General features: G+C 44.3%; 1 protein-coding gene across 1 annotated transcript in view; it reads left to right on the top strand.

The window, feature by feature from the left end:
• The window catches only part of T265_00132 (hypothetical protein), a gene marked incomplete at both ends in the record, with an annotated part of 62,415 nt that overhangs the window by 20,222 nt on the left and 30,053 nt on the right, over positions 1 to 12,140 (top strand). The window contains 3 exons of the mRNA XM_009163789.1: positions 4,401 to 4,607; positions 8,702 to 8,831; positions 10,011 to 10,232. Coding sequence (XP_009162053.1) covers positions 4,401 to 4,607; positions 8,702 to 8,831; positions 10,011 to 10,232 — 559 coding nt within the window. The remainder of the gene's footprint in view (positions 1 to 4,400; positions 4,608 to 8,701; positions 8,832 to 10,010; positions 10,233 to 12,140) is intronic.

Here is a 12,140-nt window from a genome sequence, read left to right as displayed (position 1 = left end):
TTATGGTTGTACGGCAGTGAAGCATCAGTGCCAACACTGATGTTGCTGTCATTGATGATGATGATGATGATGTCTGATTTCAAGCGAGACGTACGATGTGATTACAGAATTCCCTTAAGCCTCAGGAGAATGACTATATTCTCAATCAAATGTCGCTGAGCTTCTGGTCCCAGCAGCCTTCCAGGTGCCCTGTTCAAGAATATCAGTGAATTCTTCTGTCCAATGTGTTTGCATCCGTGGAACCTCGATTGTTAAGAGTCTCTTTAAAAAGGTGCTTGCGGTGAATATGGTGACCACAGGTCTGCCAGTCTTACTCCCGTTGTAACAAAGATTCTAGTCTCCGACGACACACAGTGCCTTAATGCGTGAGTAACAGGCGGGGTTTCAACCTTGTGGGGGTGAAATCGACATATTCAGATTTTCCTAATCATCATCAGCTATACGAACTGCATATTTGCCTTACAGTGGTTCCAGCTGCCACAGTTTCGTTCACCGATGATTTGGGGAAGCGGGGTAAGTAGCTGTCATTGAACCTTTAATTGGATAGACTCGAAGGGGAGTTATGCGTTGAAGGCGATCGTTTGAATGCACAAACTTCACTGAGGGAGCCACCAGGCCATGTCTGCCAGTGTTCCTGACGGTTGATCTGTCTCGTCTCGGGATCTCCATTTAGGGGGACGCCAGTGATCAGCGCAGCTAAGTTTGCTGGTAAAGGCTTTCGTATTTCACTGCTAGGCCTTTGCTTGATCTCTCTTGACTCGATTCAACTTTTCATGTAGTTGTACGAAAAGATCCTTTCGAGGAACTCGGCTGGCTGTTATGCAGAACACGTAGTCAAGCCAGCGCAACTTACAGTATGTGACCAGTCCATCTATCGTAGTCGAGTTATTTCTTGCGCAAACCATTCAACGTGCTTGAGGATTACTGACCCGATGTTCTCGCTGGACTCGAGCAGTGCTCCGAAGACATCGATGGTCGAACACTGAAAGTCATTTGATGTTCTCAGCGTTCAGCTACCAGGATTGTGACCCGTATAACAATATGAAGTGCACCGCAGCATTGTAGACTCGACCATTGACGGATAAGCTGATGTCATATCAACGTTACATGTAATGCAGGTTCACGAAAGTTGCCCTAGCCTTCCAAATCTGATTGGAAATGTCATGTTTCGGGGGACCACCGGGACTAATGCAGCTGATCAGGTAGAGAGATCCGTCTATCTCAATCGCAATCATGAGGTAGGGATTCGAGCCCCCCAGTCTTGCAGCAGCACTGTACTTTTTGCAGGCGTGAAACGCATACCGAGCCTTGAGGCAGAACTGTTTAGAGAATTTAGAGTACTTGATTATCTGATATTGTTAGCATTACGAGGGCGTCAGATTGGTGAAGAGCTATGCCGTCTGCGTACTCGATATTTGTGAGTGAATGCCTCCGGAGCACCTCGACCCCATAGGCTTTAGAAGCCTGTGGTGAATCTTCGCTAATCGTATCAATGACGCAGTTGAAGAGAAGAAGTGAAAGGTGGCAGCTTTGCCTTGCACCATTTGAAGTGAAGAACTCAGGCCTTCACGCGTCCACGGAAGTTGGCGCGCAGAGCTTTAAGGAAGGTCAGGAATTTATGGAGAATACCTTTGCTTGACAGAGGCTGTCATAGTCCCTGACGGTCCATAAAATCAATGACAGCTTTGAAGTCAAGGAAGGCAACCACATTTGGTTGCTGGAAGCAGTATCACTGTTTTTGAGTTTGTCGGAGGGTGAAATTCTTATCGATACACCTTGCACGACGAATTCCAGCTTTTCTATCCCTGTGTGTGGTTAGCCTTCGAAATATAAGACCCCGTTCCATGCCGCAGCTATCAGGGTGATGTCACGGTGGCTTCACACACTATCCGTCTAACCTTTTTGAAGATAGTAATAACTGTTGATGTACCATATTCTCCAGGCACTTTCTATTCACTCCATATCGCACGAATGATCTTTGTCAGATGAGTTACAAGGGATTCTCCGGCTTCTTTCAGCGGGGCTGGCCACAGACGGTTCTATTCTGGTGCCTTCCCATGTTTCAGCACGGATATTCGGTACCTTGCTTTCTTCCGACGGACGATCAGAATTCACATTCCATTCCGACGTATGCGCTATCTCCAGAGGTTGTGTTGTGGGAACCTGGTTGCTCTCAAAAGTTTTCGGCTCATCTTTGTAGTCGACTTTTTTGCGAGCGAATTAATGGGCCGCATTTTTCACTCATAGTTTCACTGACCGTTGCTTTTCTAAGGTCAGTTGATCGTATTGATTGGTATAGGGCACAGCCATTTCTGATATCAGGTGCCTTCTTTTGAGCTTTCGTTGTCCACCAGGGCGTTCGGTTCTTATTCAGGTTTTTTACTATTCGGTGTTTGAGGACTTCGTATACTTCGTGGCACTCTTATCTGCTGATATGGATTTCCTGGACTAGCGATCTCGACGGTATTTAATGGTCATTTGATTGTACCGGAGAAGCCGGACAGGGATCTGAAAGCCTTCTAACTCTTTCTTGCGTCATATACGTAGTCTCTACAAGTGCACTTTTGGCTTATCCTAGTGGGTAGTTGGGCTAGCTCGAATCGATACTGCTGAGCTGTGGTAGTTATCCGAAGATGGTGGGTTGGCTTGTCTTTTGCTGACTTGTGATGACCTGAAGATGAGCGAATTGGTGAGTGCGCTGGCATTGTGATGTGATCGGAATCAAGCTGTGTGCCCCAGAAGGAACGGGCTCTCAAGTGGTGGCTAATGGCCACGTGATCCAGCTGGGTCCACAGTTGGTTTGCAGCCGGTTGCCGCCAGGTTACGCGGTGCGGACGTTTATGCTGAAAGTCTGGCGAGAAGCGCTTCATGATCAGCACACAAGTGGAGGAGTCGCTGTCTTTTGTCTGTGCAATGAGCATAGACTCCAAATCAACCCCCAAGTTTTGACTCCAAAGAGCTCAGACGACTGATTTGGGCGTTCATGTCTCCCGAAAGTATCACAATGTCAGTGCTTCTTGCTCGACTAATAAACCCGGATAGCTCCGATAGAACTTATCCTTCTCAATTTCAGGACCGCAGTACGTTGGGACATAGGCCGATACTACAAACAGGCATCGTTTTTTATGGTGAGAGGCATTGAGGTTGATATAGCTGGATAACCTGACAGCACAGATAGGATTTCTCATTGGGGTCCACTCCAGTAATGCGCATATATATATTCCACGAGTCATTGCCTCTGGGTCACCGGACACACGTAGAGTGAAAGGTGAAGGAGTTGAGTTCGTCCATTCTGTTTTGAAATGCATGGTCACACTCGGGTCTTGTATGCGTGTTTCAGAAACACCATATATCAATTTTAGGGGAGTGTAAAGTTTCAGCGCATATTACCTATTCGCCAACCTGCCGTAGAGTACGGACGTTAAAAGCTGCTATGTATAAAGACTCTTGAACTGGACAACATGTTATTTTGTTTATTGTTTATGGACAATGGGTTGGATAAGGCACTTCGGTCAGCTTGTATGGTTCGAAGGGGTTTGGGAGGGAAATCGGTGGATAAAGAACTCTGCGGGCTGTTTACCCAGGCCGCGGAAGAGATTTTGGTGAGATAGCCACCTTGAGCCTTCGACTCAGAAGTCTGGCCCATAAGGCAGTAGGAGGATGTAGGGCTTTGTTCGGGGACCTTGCCTCTAGCCTCTGACTCAAAAGTCTGACCCACGAGGCAACGGACATTAGGGCTTTTTTCGGGAACCCTGTCCAGAGCCGATGACTCAATAGTCTGACCTGCTCGGTTGCAGGTAGAGCTATAAATGCTCTATCTTGATTGACTGACATTCTCGCTAGTCGAGGCGTATCCTCGTTTGGTCTGTACCCAGTACGTGACACATCCGTTCAGTCGCGCGTGATATTCGGTTATTAAGGGTGGCTTGCCTCCGGACACTCGTTGGATCGCCGAGTGATGCAAACCGCACACTGTTGCAAAGAGGGTAATCCACAGTCCATAATTGTGTGCTATTTATACTCGTTCCGCTGCTGAGCATCCCGTGCCGATCTTTATTAAGAAAGGTGCCTTTTATTTATTTATTTCACCATATGATTCGCGTGATTTAAAAGAAACTTGGGAAGAATACGGCCACCATTGGGTTTTTGAGCGCACAACTGTACAAGAGTTAATCTGCATATGGGTAAGTGTTGGTTCTGTCTTGTTTGCGAATTTCGTTATATTGTGAGTTGTTAATTAACTACGAGAGGTAACGTGTTGTCACTCAGGCTATCAGTCAAAGCTACGATACGTATGCTGAATTCGCTCACGTCTAAGTTAACATGACTTCCCCCACTGTTTTTCGCCATACGGGACAGTTACATTAATTGGTGCATGTTTATTCCCTGAATCTCTCCAGGTTTACCGACAGAAGCGATGGACACGCATAATGAGTGACAAACTGGTTGCCGGTGATATCGTATCGGTTGCCGATGGGAATCAGAAATTTTTGATCCCATGTGACTTACTTCTTGTCCGGGGAACTTGCGTCATTGATGAATCGATGCTGACTGGGGAGTCGGTTCCCGTAAGCAAGGCAAGTGGATGTAAATGGTCATCTTTTAAGGTAATCCGATCGGAAGTTATGTCCTTCGAATTCTTCTGCCAGTGATAACAGAGGAACGTTGTCACCCGAGCTTCAATATCAACGCAATTTCAACGCACCCCTTGAGCACATTGCTTCCATTTCCATTTGTCTGGCATCCGCTGTCCGCAGGGGAAATTGCTTCCTTATAAGAAGGAGCATAAAAATGACCTAACGCTAGTCTCGGATTCTTAAAATTTTGTGTAAATTGATAGAAGCTCATCGGAAAACGGGTTATTGTCTTTTCTTGAAGGAAGCTACTCATAAGGTCGTTAAAAACTCTTCGACATCCCACAGTTGGTTTCACCGGGAGCTTCAACTGGGAGTCAGATGAGTCTACTGTGAAAAATAAATAGGTATGCAAATGATTGCATTTTTCGAATTTCGTGCGGTTTGGGTTTAAGTAGAGCATAAGTTTGACGGGAACTCGGGGACTGCACCGAAAATGGCGAAACTGGTTGTGGGCTGCTGAAGACTTTTAAGAAACCTTGTGAGTACTTTCTTTCCTGAAAATATATTGCGATATCCCGAATGTCGTACCAATTGAAACACGAGGCGATCTTCGTGCACTACATTCGGTTGAAGAACACCATAAGCGATAGATTCAGATGAGACTTAGGCAAGTCTTCATTGAAAACCAAATTGGTATGAAAATGAACGTATTTATAGACTTTTCTTTTTTTTGTATTGAGTACATCGAATCTGAGGTGACCGATCACTTATATCCTTTTTAAACTGTACTCAGGCTTTTATTAGGAAATCGCGCGTGGTACATTCCTTTATTTGTCATATAATTACGGGCCTTATAAGGACTAACCCTCTCAGTCTGATCCAAAAGAATTCTCTCATTTGTTAACAGATAAAGGACCATGATAGAGCCCCGTTCTTCCAATTACGACTACTCCCTGGAAAGGCCTCTCTGAAGGGTGATCACTCTACAATAGCCTTCCTTTTCAGGCTGAACCAAGTAACTGATTCCTAAGGGAGACCATTCTCATGAAGCATCAATCGCCTTCTTAATCTTGGTATTCTGTTTCAAAGATCAATCTCTATCGCTTGTTGTTACTAACGTCGTTGGTAGAGTGCTGTGCTACTGTTCTATGTGCATCCCCCGAAGAAGTGCTACCCGTAGAAGGGATGCAGTTGGCGCTTTGGTACTTTATAATGGGGATGCTCTTTATATCCAGTAGCCAAGTAAAATGCCCTTCTCTCTACATTCGTGGGGAAACATGTCGCAGTTGTAATTTTAATGCCGTAACTTTCTCATTTCGCTGGTAAAACAACGACTGTACGCACTTTTTGTCTGTCAGAGTAGCGGACTCTTCCATACTTGTTCCGTGGAACACTGAGAAATGAGGTTAACCAAGTGGACAACCCTCAGGAGTGGTTTTGGAATAATAAATACTTCAACTGTCTGTTTGGTTGACAAGATAGGCAAACTGATCCTGACAGCCGTAATACTGCATGGTTGGAGCCAAGATATTTATTCCCTGAGAAAAAACAATGGGCGACCGTCGCCGGTTTCCCAACGACAGATGGTTCAGCTAAGTCCTTGGGGCGAGGTGGCCCAAGTGGTTAGAGCACGAATCCACTGACCGGAAGGTTCGTGGTTCGAATCCGACCTCCGCCACTCGACTTCCCTTGTCTAGGTTTGGGCAACCTGGCAGTATCCCAGCCGTCGTGCTTCCTTCGGGTGGCGTGGCAGCTAGGCACCGAAAGGGTGCTACAGCTGAGCGCTTTCTTTCTTTCTGACTAACTGAAGTTGGTGGCCTCCACTTAGCATATTCGAGCGCCTGTGTTGAATTCATACTGACTGAACAAACGAAGATCATAGCATAAGTTGAGAATATTGTTATAGTCCATTGAGTATAAATTTCCGTAATGTGTGTCTTGATTTAGCCCACGTTTTTTCGGCGTCGGTTTGTCACTTTCATATGTACCCGAAAAATAGCTTTTTTCTTTAGGATATGGCGTGAATCATTATGAAAAACATCGGCAGCTCTGTGTCCGCCTGCGCCACTCATTCTACCTAGAACATGGTGTGTGGAGTTTCCCATTCTAGATACCGACTACGGTCACTCACTCTTTGCATTCAGTATGAAAAGTTTGAAGAAAGGTTGATTCAGTATGAGTTCTCTGTTTCCGGTCTGCTGCTAGGTTCTGAAAATGCTAAGCGCTTGAAAACAGCATCGCAGTCGTTGCATGGTTGGAGCAACTCCAGAACAAATTTGTGCCTAGCGAACACAGTGTTTAAAAAGTATGACTTGAATCGCGTCTGTGCTGCGCGCCCATCAGACGTTTTCCATAAAGCGTCCTAATATCCAGCCTTGACTGTATTTGGTGATACAGTCTTTGTGGTAAGGCAGACCGAAGACGGCTACAACCAACATGACTGTGGGATCACCGAATTTTCTGTCCTGAGTCATCCCTCCCTTGGATGTAGCTCAAACCCCAGCAGGACGCGGTGTAAGACCGTTCCTGTTCCACAGTTTTCTGTAACTGTGTTTCACCTATCCATAAGTCTGCAGTTGGGCTACTTCATGTGTTTGCCAAAATCTAATTCGATGTTACAACAGTCGAATCTGCCACGAAACTGACCCACTGATGTCCAGCTTTTATTTCAGCGAATGAAGGTTCATGCTTCGAAGGGAAGTCTCGACTTCGCGATAACGTAAGATAGCGCCAACCTCCAACCTAATGCAGTCTCCCTTGCTGGGAGGGCTGCATATCTCTACGTATCCCATATCGGTGACGTGATCCACTGTTACTTATATCTTAACAGTAGATATAGTGAAAATGTATGAATGAGGGATAAGCTAACGGTGGCCACTCGATAGCCAAACAGCGCCTTAACTACTGGTTGACCATAGTGTCAGGTTTGGTTTCTTTCATTCAATGTTCCTCAGAACCTGCACGCAGGATAGCTTTTCGGGCGCATAAGGGTATCTTGCTAAGTCACCCATTTTCGACCTTATGCAAATTTTGTTCCTAATACTCGCTAGAATGAGACTAGTTGGAAAGAGAGTGCCTTTGTTTGTCGTGAAGATGGATTTGTTGCTACAGTTGATTTGATCGTGGATATATCAGAAAGTGTAACAAGAAGGCATAAATCAGGTGTCCAAGCGCTTTTCGCAGTCTTATACTACTTATATGGTTGAGAAAAATCCTCCAACAATTCACTCCCTTCTCGGTGTTTATCATTGGCCGTAGGCGAGTTTTAATCAATATCGTAAACCAGAGCTTCAACGAGTCGCAGTCATAACTTCCATTGCTATCAGATTAAGTAGCAGTTGAGTTTATAGTGCCCAAGTCAGTGCTCACTCCTTATACTCTATCATCCCTTGTCTTGTTCGCATTCCGTTCTATGTACCGTATCAGTGTGTTTCCTATGAGCATTAGCTCGGCGAACAGACCAACAATCAAGCAGCACACCCGAGCTATCTACATTCCACAAAATTGCCATTAGCATTCCTGTTCCCAGTGAAAGGTGACCGTTGTTCTGTACCCTATCAGAAGGATCCATATGTATGTTTTCATTCGAGTTTTACCAGGTTACAACGATTAATAATGGAACTTGCCCGACGTTCGAGCACCACGCCAGTTTTCGGTTAGAATAACTTTTTGACACTGATCCTGCTATGATTCTGTGTGATCGGAATCCGTGTTGCTTATTTGTCAACTCTCCTCTCGACCCCCTGAGAAACACATTCAGTCTTTCGATGTGTCTTCCAGTCGGAATAGGAATTTGCAATACGTTCACTTCATTCTTTCTTGGTCTTTCTCCATGAACACTTGGAAGGATCTGGACAGCTTAGTTTACTCGGTGTCCTTCCATGAAATATCTGCTTTAGTTTCTTCAGCTGTTTTACTGGTCTTCGTCCTTGAGAGCCGTGAATCATTTTGCTGGTTAAATGCTTGCGTTTTCACCTGAACAAGATTTAACTGCAGTGCTACTCTAGAGATTCTTTCACAAGGATATTGTTACAGGTATCTTTTAGTGTTAGATGCTCGCCAGCATTGCGCGGGTTTTTTTTAAAAACTTTTTCGTCTCTCCACGTTATAATCATACGCATCAGGAACCTTGCGAAGCTCTTCGGCCTGACGAGCAGTTCACATTTGATGAAGGTCACAAATCCCAGGTGCTGTTCGGTGGCACAAAAGTTGTGCAGTTCAATCCGCCCTTGAAATCTTCAAACCAATTGAAAGGTGAGTGGCAAAGATCTATCATTGGTGCGCTTGATTTATCCGATTGCGAGTTAGACTATTCTTCACTTCTCCATAATTTCCACAGGAGCCCTGATCAGAACCAAGCCGGTTGATTGGACTTTTTTTCCAAAGGTTAGGGGATCCTGCTACATTCACCTGCTACGTCCTGCTCTTCAGGACGAAGAGTGTAGTTTGTTGTACTTCCAGATCTGACATCTCTTAGTGGCATTTCTGAACGATAGAGGCATGCTTCCGTAGATATATGTTATTCAGTCGGAATAAGTCCAGTAGCAGAGCCACGTTAGCCAAGGTTGCATTTTTACCGCAGTCCATTCTACCATTGTTGTTATTTCTCTCTGGTGAGATAGTGCGTTGTCTGATATCGAAAGGTGTTGCGATCATTCCTAGTGAAGCTGACTTACTGGCCGTGTATACTCTTTGTTACCTGCTTTGCCAGTATCTGAATAATCTGACTACTTCTCATTTTCAAACCTCGATGTGCAAGTCGAACGTGAATACAATAGATTTCTTTTTAGGTGAACTACAAGCGTTAGTTAAGATGGATCAGAACACTATTTATCAACATCACACAGAAAACAATTGAGGGCTTCCATGTCAGCAAATTGATTTACGACGACGCACGTGGATGTTCGCCTTCTCAGGACTAACCACATGAAGTGAAATTCTGTTACAATGAACTCAGCTGGCCGGGAAAAAGCTCATTGTGGTGAAAATCTACTTGAACCATCCTTATTGCTCATCACTACCGTAAAAGACCTCAGTGGTGGACACTTGTGGGAGGTCACCTACCTCGGCGTGTGATGGTCCCCATTCACCACGGAAGACCCTTTGTCGACGTCTGTGTTGGCAACCGAACGCCGAAAGCTATAGAACTGAATGTGTGACCGTGAACATAAGCAACAATGATCCACCCTGTTTTACTTTGTTCCGTTATTCCTTATTTCTTGGGACTAAATAGGGTAGTCATTATGTGGGGTGCTACATATATGTATTGTTTGTATTGTACTGTTTGCAGTAGGTGTCAGTTTGGATATGTGGTAATTGATTTGTGCTAAGTTCCCATTGTCCATATCACATGCTTATGTGATTTTAGAGACACGCCGCGGCTTAGTGTTCGGCTAGGTGTGACGCAACGTTTTTTGTAATGTACGTTAGTAGAACGCATTGAAGTGTTACTTCTACCCTATTTCTATTTAGCTCCAGACAACGGCTGCATTTGCTTTGTTCTTCGTACCGGATTGAGCACGTCACAAGGACGACTTCTCAAAACCATCATGTATAGCGTAAAGACCGTGACAGCAAACAATCTGGAAACCTTCTTGTTCATTGCATTTCTCCTCATCTTTGCCGTCGTAGCCTCTGTGTACGTTTGGGTGGAAGGTAAGCTGTGCAAAATTTCTCACCTTTTACAGTTCCCTTACATTCATAACATCGAGACTGACAGCGCAGTATCTATCCTAGCTGCTGTTTGGTTTATAAGTGAAGACGGCGAACAGCACTATATTGGATATGGTGATTGTCAGCCTGAACTCCTGATCCTTAGTAGTTTGATAGCTGGATTGATTTTATGAACTAACTGTTTGGTGGTCGATTGCTTTGTTTTCAGAAGGGACCTAGTCAAACGTGGGAAGTGATTTTTCCGCTGCTTCAAACCTGTGTCGTCTCAAGCTCTGAAGGGGTGTTTTGGGAATAAGAACAATATTTTTTACACTCGATTGATCATACTTATCAGGTCATATTTTTTTGATCAGATTAGCTAGTCGATTTAGGAAAGATTTTTCTAACCACAATCCGGTGGGTGGGAACAACCAATGGTGGTAGCTGTAATAGATGCAGAAAGGTCAGCCATTTGTCGATATCCTTTTTTGATAAGTTTATGGGCGGAGAAAATGTGGGATAATCGCTACTGGAGGTGTCTTTGGCTCTACCATAAAGGAAACCCACACAGCAATTACTGTGTGAGGTGTAATAGCAGGATTGAGCTTAAATAAACCAAGTATTTTCATAAAACTACTCACAAGGTTGCTGAAAACTGTTCGACAACCTTGCGAGTAGTTTCCTTTATGAAAATATACTGCGATATCTCGAATATCGTGCCAAATGAATCATGAGGCGGCCTGTGTGCAGCACATTCAGTTGTAGAACATCATAAACAAGATATTCATTTGAGTCTCGTGAAAACCAAATTGATTTGCAAATGAGTCTATTTCTCATTAACCCAGTATTATTGCGCTTGTTTTGTCTACTACTCTTGAGAGGCCATAAGCTCTTATTCTTGAACTGCTGGCACAGACAGGTTTGCTTATCCCTCAATGTTTCCCGCACTGTTTGCTTATCCCTCAGGAAGGACTTGGTGATCCATACATAGTGTGCTGGATTTATGATCACTGTTCTCTCCATTTAGCCTTCATGTCATTACTCCTACTTCAATAAGATCAACGCTTTTAAACTCAATGTATTCTTCTATGCCTCAGCTGTGAAGTATGACCCCGCTCAATTCCGACCGATTTTTCCGGCAATTATAACTTTCGTTTTCCAAGTAATAGAAGTTGATCTGCGTCTTCATTGCAGCCTGTGATCTTTTGGTAATAAAGATTTCGTTCTGTTAACTACTTCAATCCATGCCAAAAAGCCGAGAAACACGGACTGTTTCATTTTTATTGGAAATCACCAGCTGTGCGTAGCTCATGAATCTACAGAAAGATTCAAATTGGCGACCTTCCTGCCAGTCCACAAGGACCGAACGGTTCGGTCACGAGCGACTGATCAACAGTGTGAGCAGCTCGGACAGGACACAGCGCTACTCATCCTTCAGTCATGAAGTTCACATCATGTGGTCACGTGTCGACAGCTGCTGACATTGTAGGTAGAACCATGTGATCTACCCACAATTAACAGAGAAATTCTCTCCATGATATACGGGTGTGACAAGTCGGTTCTTGGATGTGTAAAAAGGGGACGCTCTCATTTCAGAGGAGACAGTGAGAGTCCTTCAGTGGATTATGATGGAGGTGCATGAAAAGACGGATTTGACTCATTTTATAGTACAGAGAAATCCTTAGAGGTGGCATCAAATAGGGTTTGTTGAATGTTTGTGGCACTAACTAATATAATGCTAAAAATCTCTTTCTCCTATTACGGTTTTATCTTTAGTGTTTGGCTTCTTTAAAGTCCTGATACGTAAAAAACATTTGCTGGGTATCATACAAGTCAGGTTTTTTCATCGTGATGAATTTGAAAAGGGTGTTTAGCAGTTATTCCGTCGTCAACGATGATGGTGACGATACT

This window comes from Opisthorchis viverrini (assembly GCF_000715545.1).
Source record: "Opisthorchis viverrini unplaced genomic scaffold opera_v5_1, whole genome shotgun sequence".
In the NCBI taxonomy this organism is placed as follows: domain Eukaryota; kingdom Metazoa; phylum Platyhelminthes; class Trematoda; order Opisthorchiida; family Opisthorchiidae; genus Opisthorchis; species Opisthorchis viverrini.
This window is presented reverse-complemented; position numbering and strand designations above follow the sequence as displayed.